Genomic DNA, 7,168 nt, shown 5'->3' with positions numbered 1-7,168 from the left:
GGAAAGTACTAAAGAGCAGAGGGGAACGTTGTGAGTTAACTATCCAGGGGAGGTTTTTAGACTGCGTGGATCTTCCCAAAAGTGCATGCACAAAGGGGTGGGTTCTCTTCTCGCTTACACTGGTGAACACCCCAGCTGGAACCAGTCGGGTACTGGTGTCACTGAGAGCGTGTCCCTCTCTGCCGCTACCCAACTCCACTCACTGCCGTGGAGCAGTGGTGAAGGCACGGCTTTGCCTCACCCCCAACGCACAGCCCTAGACAGCTTCATGTCTGAGCACCTCCAGTGAGTGGATTGGGCCAGTCTCAGAGAAGGGTAATTCCTGGGTCCTCTTCAAGGGTAGCTCTGTGCTGTGCCCCCCGGGGTCTCCAGCTGGGACCGTGCCTCCTGGAGCTCCCGCTAAGGTGGTGTGTCTGCGCTGTCCCCTGTGCCGGACTGTGCCCAGGAGGAGCAGCTGCACCCCTGGGGCCTGGATTCTTTCTCACACCCAAATAAACTCATTGAAGCTGCTTCTGATTGACCCCAGGGTCAGAGCTCAGAATCAGGTCCATGGTGTCTAAGCCACAAATAAGTCATCGCTGCTCATTCTTTTCGTTTCCTCCAGGGCAGATTGGCAGAAGCCCTGGGGGGTTTTCACCTTCCTCTGCAGCGTGGGGCACAGGTCACTTGCTGGAGGATTCTCAGCCCTTTGAAGTCTTTAAACCATTGAGGACTTCAATAGCTCAGACATAGGTTAGGGGTTTGATACAGGGGTGCCTGGGTGAGATTCTGTGGCCTGCATTGTGCAGGAGGTCAGACTAGACCCGGGGTTCTCAAACTGGGGGTCGGGACCCCTCAGGGGGTCACAAGGTTATTATATTGGGGGTCGTGAGCTGTCAGCCTCCACCTCAAACCCCGCTTTGCCTCCAGCATTTATAAGGGGGTTAAATATATTAAAAAGTGTTTTTAATTTATAAGGGGGGTCGCACTCAGAGGCTTGCTATGCGAAAAGGGTCACCAGAGCCACTGGACTAGATGATTATAATGGTCCCTTCTGACATTAAAGTCTTTGATTCTATGATTTCATTTTCAAACAGGACAACCAGGACTTCCTGGCCTCCCTGGATGGATGGGTGAGAGCCTGGGGATAGTTCTCCTCCCTGTCGAGCTGTGCACCTCCTTTGCTGTCGCTATTGATCTGCCCTGGAATGTGCTCAGATACTATGCTGATGGGTGGCAGTATAAAGCCCTTATAGAGAGAGAGACAGATGTCCCCTTACACACCCCTTTATGAGAAGTTAGCATTAGAAGAAAAAACAAAATACATAGGTTTGAAAACCAGGAATTAACCAGAAGCTAAGGTGATACTTCCTGCATAACATAGCCACTCAACCCTAACTCTGCCTCCTTTGATCCCTGTCCTGAGGAGTCCCTCATACAGATCCCACCACAGTACCGTATCCTCAGCCTTTTCGTCCAGTGATCTCTGCCAACCACCTGCAAATGCTCCCTGGGTCATGGTACTGCCCAGAGCACCGTGAGGAACTGCAGGAACAGGAGGGCTGATTTGCAAATATGGTAGACCCAGAGGAAATGGCAGATTTTGCTAGGGCCAGGCAAGGTACTGGTCTATTCCCACTTCCTATTGCCATCGGCAAAGGGACAGAGTGAAAAATAGAACCCTACTTTTGAAATCTGGACTAGGGAGTGCCCTGTAGAAACTGCCCTTCCCCTCTCCCTCTCCCTTGTTCAACCCTAAAATATCGTCCGCAACTTACAGCTGTCAAATATTAATTCTGAGACTCCTGTGTTTGTAGGAATGCCTGGTGCTCCAGGGATTCCTGGAGCACCAGGAGAACCAGGGATGCCTGGAGCACGAGGACCACCAGGGGCAAGAGGTAAAGTACCAAAGAGCAGAGAACAACTTTGTTCATTCAGCCTGTGATTAAATAGCAGGAGAGATTCTTAATCCATTTGCATCTTCCCTCCATGGTACATTTCCCCAATGCATACCCCAGAGGGGTAGGGTCTCCTCTCAGTTACAATGGTGTATAACCGTCGTGAAATCAACAAGGGTGTATTGGGGTAACCAAGAGGAAAACTGATCACTAGGGAATCTCGATTCTGAGCTCTTCCCCCATCCTTGCGATTACCAGCCTAATTCAGCTGGAGGAGGTGCTGGCTCTGATTGCGTTAGCATGCTACTAATAGAGAGCAGCACATGCTGCTGCGGCACATGCGATGGGAGAGGCCAGCCGCCCTGAACACATGCCCATGGTCTGAGATGGGCACATACTCAGGGCAGCTGCTCACTCCTGCCGCTCGCGCCGCTGTAGCTACGTTCTATGTTAGTGCACTAGCTTGATCAGAGTTAGTGGGTCTGTCTCCTTGACCTGGGAATCACACCCCTAGATCGAAGTATAGACCTACCCTAAGGCTAATAAGGGAGTCTAAATTGGTGTAACTCACAACTCCCAGCTCCCTTTACACCAATTTAGACTCACACTCATTTACCTTCCCCGAGAGTGGGGCCCAACGTAGTAAAAACCCAGACCTGAGATTCTCCATTAGGGCACTTCCATGTGGGCCAGCAATGGTGTAACAGGGGCTGGGCTCAGCTGTTTTTAGCACAGTGTCATGAAAAGCCTGGGCCGTGTCTACACTAGCAGCAGCACCATTGCTAGAAACAGGTACAATAGTTATATTGTAGCAAAGCCCCGAGTGTGTCACACTCAATATAGCTTACACGCCTCTACATATTCTTCAATTTGGCCCTACCTTACCTCTTATTTCCAAAGTGCCCATCACCATAGGGCCACGCTCACCTAAATGTTTAAAGGGAAAGTGCTTGAAGCTGCATTTTTTGTGCACTGGGCTCTGTTGCTTATCCAGGTTTCATACTTTCTATTTTCCATGGTTCTTCCAGCGTTTTAAAAACAACACTCCCCAAACCTGTGTGTCTCTCTGTTTTTATACTATTCATTTGCCTGGCACTTTTTTAAAGTAGCAAATTGGCCCGAGGCATCATAACCTGTAGGGGAGCTTGGCTGTTCACTGCTTGAGCTTTTGGAGAGGGACTATTAGTAACTTATGATTTCTTGTACTTCCTACATGCATCTGCCTGGGAACACATGGCCCCAGTTCAATCACTTCAGCTCATGCGCCCAGCACCACGGTGCTCTCAGGCGGAAAAGGAAGCAGTGAGAATTTTCAGGGGTTAAGTCACAGGGAGTGGGACCCAGATTCTCTCCGGAATATTAGCCAGACATGACACTGGTTTCTGTTATCCCGATTGCACAGCGTGGCAGGGCCTGTTCAGCCACCACTGATGTGTGAATGAACCTCCCCTCAATAGCAGTTACAAGCATGCACTGAAGAGGGAATATTTCTTTTACTTGATAATTAGTTGATTTGTACGAATCTTCCCATCCTGGCTTCAGTCCTGCTCCCATTGCTGTCAATCAGAGTTTTGCCTTTGAGATCAGTGGGAGCAAGGTTTGACCTCCTCTGGCTCAGCCAGTTTGCTCAGTGTGTTTGCATGTGGACTGACAGTTGGGTTGACTGTTTAGTCTGTTAATTGTAAGGGCACAACATGTGAGGTGCTCTGTGTCTCCCGTCACATGCTGAACCCATCCCCTATTCCACAGAAGCCAATGGGAGGTGAAGGAGCTTATTGCCCGGAAGAACCGGGCCCCAAGACCGGATCAGGGCAGGTCTAAGCTAGTCAGCTGGTTTGCAATGGACACAGGTTAAACAGGACACAGTTAAGGCAAACTTGGTCCATTCTCTCTATTACATTGCTCCTGTCTGTTGTCTTACAAATCAAGGCAAGGGAAACAGAGTAAAAACCCTAACTGTGTCTTCTTTAACTATTGAAATGATTGGCTTCATTTTTTTAAACATCTCCTTTCATAATTTCCACTTCCTTCTATAGCTAAGCTGCTGGTCTCTTTCTAATTTGGCTTTTTCCTTTCTTTGCCTCTGAAACATTTTGTCTGAAATAAATAGTCAGAACTATTAAACTGCAGGAGTGAACAGCTGTTTAGAAACAACACACTGCTTTGTTTGTGCTCCCATTTCACTGCCGTTGTGTTCCTTTTCCTGCACAGAGGAGGCGCTGGCGGACCAGCTGTGTAAAAAGGGTGAGTGTTTGCTGTAATGGCGGGGGACATGGCCCTTACCTCACAGGGCAGCCCACAAGGCAAGGGGTATGGAAACTTCCTTCACTTCGGTAGAAGAAGTTCTATCCTTGCTAGCAGGACAGGATGACACGGGGGGGCAGTTACACACACCTGCTGCTAATGACAAGGGGCCGACTCCTGCTTGCCTTACCCAAAGAAATACTCCCAGCAGCAAAGTCACTCACCGGAGTCAGGCAGGCAGGATTTGGCCCAACAGCAGAGAACAGATGATCCAGCTTCAAAGGCCGTGGGAGCCCATTTGAGGAAAGGTGGAGTTCGCATTTCCAGTGTGATGCTGAAAAATTAATTCCCACAAAGACACTTACATTGTAGCGACGTTGTTTTTCAATGGTAGCCAGGGTTTCTGTAGCAAACCCATGAAAATGCTGTGTATGTAAAACAGTTACGCTTTGTCTGGGGTGGACATATACAAAAATAATCAGTGTAGGGCCCGAGCCTGAGAACAGTTCAATTGTCATAAGAAGTTGCCTTTGCCTCAGTAAAACCATTCAGACGCAGTATAATTTACTGCTTTAAATGCCCCTTTTGCCCAGGCCCGAGGAGCTGCAAGGAGCTGTTGGCCAGAGGGAACACCCTGAGCGGCTGGTACACCGTTTACTCTTCGGACTGCACTGCCATGACTGTGCTGTGTGACATGGCCACAGACGGAGGAGGCTGGACTGTAAGTGAGACTAGAGCGTAGGGAGCCTCCCCAGGAGCCCTTGCGTAGAACAAGTGTGTGTGTTTCAGGATGGCAATGAGCTCTTGCCTAGTTTTTCACCTGCACATGTATAGTCTGAGCCAATGAGATGACGCGCATGCTTGAAGTTCAGCATGTGCTTAAGAGCTCTGCTGGGTCAGGGCCCATTTCTTCGGTGCAATTATATTAAGAAGGATCTTGATGATGGTGACTTTAATTACATTGGACCAAATCTTAAGGGCCTTATTGAGCTTCCACTAGGGCAAACTCCAATTTTCTTCCATGGGATTTTCCCCTTATTAAGGAATGACTAAAAACTCAGTAAGGACCTCAAGATTTGGTCACGGGAAAGGCTTTCAGCTTCACCCTTTTCACCAGCTGTTCCTTTCTCAAACAGCTGATGAAAAGGATGTCCAAATTATGGGGTACATTTTAAACTCTTACATAGATGTTCACACATATTCTGATTAACCATAGTGCGTACTACGCTGACAACTTGTCCTTGAAGAACTGAAGAACTGAGCAGCTATTCACATACAGCTAAAATGAATGCGACCATCTTTTCACCTAAGGTTCTCTAATTTCCTGGCAGGTTTTCCAGAGACGGGTGGATGGTTCAGAGGATTTTTTCCGTGACTGGGACTCATACAAGAGAGGTTTTGGCAACCAGCAGATGGAATTCTGGCTGGGAAACGACAACATTCACCTGCTAACATCTCAAGGTAAGAAATCACAGATGCAATTTAATATATATAGATCTATATAATCACCATGCCCTCCGTTTCCTTGGTAACATGGCCCAGAGTGATGATAATATGGTAGCTTTATGTAGTGCTTTTCATCTGTAGATCTCAAAGTGCTTTGCAAAGGAGGGTAAGTATCATTAACCCCACTTGGTGAATGGGGATTTGAGGGACGCAGAGATGAGGTCGTAGAAGAGCCATGATGAGGACCATATCTAAGTCCAAGTTGTGCATCCTGTCCACTGGACTATGCTGGTACACACCAGCTGTAGTGAAACTGCTCCCAGACTCACCACTGGCTGCTCCTGACACACAGAAACCTGCAAGGAAAAGCTTCTGAGACAGATTACACGGGAGCTCTTTGGGCTCCGGTCAAGGCTAGCTCACCTTAAAGAGCATTAAGTGAACAGATCTGGAGATGTACCGTTCTGTCCTACTCACTGTAACAAAGACTATCTGTTGAACCATCAGAGCTAAGACAGGAGCTGAACTTGTCCCTTGCTGCTTTGTCAGTGGATTGGTACTGGCAGAGGCCATAGAGAGATGGATGCTATAGATTCTGATCACTTCGCTGGAGCGCAGATGTTAGCTGTGAGCGCTGTTTGCTAATGGACAGGAGAGAGAGGGGCATGAAACTAGGTTACTAAAGGCATCCCAGACTGAGCATATGGGGATAGGCTGGTGGATGAATGATGTAACAAACCCAGATCCTGAAAAATATTAGTGGAAGACACGGAATTGCTGATATTCTTCCCGTTTTTAACAGGAAATAATGAGCTGCGCATCGACCTCATGGATTTTGAAACTGAGAAGTATTTTGCCAAGTACAAATCATTCCAAATTTTAGGAGAATCTGAGAACTATACGCTGATTCTGGGAGACTTTCTCAATGGCACAGCAGGTAGGTGCTGGCTGGGTTTTACTGTGATCACAGCTAAGACGGAATAGCAAATTCAGCTGAGATGTGCTGAAGTCTGGGGCAGCAGCAAAGTAAATTCCGCCCTGTCTGCACAATCTGAAATTAGCCACTTAGAGAAGCACATGCTCAGGTTCAGAGACAACACCTGAAAGCTTTGTCCCAGGCCCCTGTTGGGAAGATGCCACCTTATGTGCCACTGGGTTAACGAACAGGATTCCTGGGCATCCCTCACACACATTGAGAACATGCTCTGAAATCTCCGACAGCTGGGTTCATTTGAGGGCAGTGAAATGCATTGGAGAGGATTCGCCAAAAGGAAGAGGAAGAGCATCATCGCCTCTTCTTCTCCCAGCGGGATGGAGCAGTTTCTGAGCTCTATCCCTCTGATTACCCTGTGGGGTAATGAGCACCTCCCCTCTCTCTCCTTCCCAGCAGTTCTCCCATGAAGGCAGGGAGGGAACATCATCCCCTTGGAACATGGCTCCCAATTTCACTCACCACTGAGGACCCATGACACTGGCACCAATCACAGAAGTGCTCTTAGATCAACCCACAGAGCAGGAAGTACATCCTATGCTCATTGCTGTGCCAGCTTTGCCGGGGCCTAGGGTCAAACCTGAACCTGTAGTGGTGGGTTTTGGTTCTG

The 7,168-nt window shown here is 48.4% G+C and overlaps 1 protein-coding gene across 1 annotated transcript; it reads left to right on the top strand.

Moving 5' to 3' along the window:
• Positions 1 to 1,736: 1,736 nt before the first annotated feature.
• Positions 1,737 to 7,071, top strand: LOC112125529 (ficolin-2-like). The gene is made up of 5 exons (XM_029914418.1): positions 1,737 to 1,877; positions 4,089 to 4,121; positions 4,715 to 4,842; positions 5,453 to 5,582; positions 6,370 to 7,071. The coding sequence occupies exons 1-5, from the start codon at positions 1,799 to 1,801 to the stop codon at positions 6,549 to 6,551; spliced, it is 552 nt and encodes a 183-aa protein (XP_029770278.1). The 5' UTR covers positions 1,737 to 1,798; the 3' UTR covers positions 6,552 to 7,071.
• Positions 7,072 to 7,168: the final 97 nt, after the last annotated feature.

The sequence above is a fragment of the Terrapene carolina genome, unplaced genomic scaffold (assembly GCF_002925995.2).
Source record: "Terrapene carolina triunguis isolate 2854851 unplaced genomic scaffold, T_m_triunguis-2.0 Scaffold50628, whole genome shotgun sequence".
Lineage (NCBI taxonomy): Eukaryota > Metazoa > Chordata > Testudines > Emydidae > Terrapene > Terrapene triunguis.
The sequence above is the reverse complement of the archived record's forward strand: the minus strand, read 5'-3'. Positions and strand labels throughout refer to the sequence as shown.

Bases quoted from the DNA above. Each gene is read 5' to 3' on its own strand.
- LOC112125529 (XM_029914418.1), top strand. From the start codon at position 1,799: ATGCCTGGTGCTCCAGGGATTCCTGGAGCACCAGGAGAACCAGGGATG. The intron at 4,122-4,714 runs GTGAGTGTTTGC...CCTTTTGCCCAG, and splicing joins GGACCAGCTGTGTAAAAAGG to GCCCGAGGAGCTGCAAGGAG. The intron at 4,843-5,452 runs GTAAGTGAGACT...ATTTCCTGGCAG, and splicing joins CAGACGGAGGAGGCTGGACT to GTTTTCCAGAGACGGGTGGA.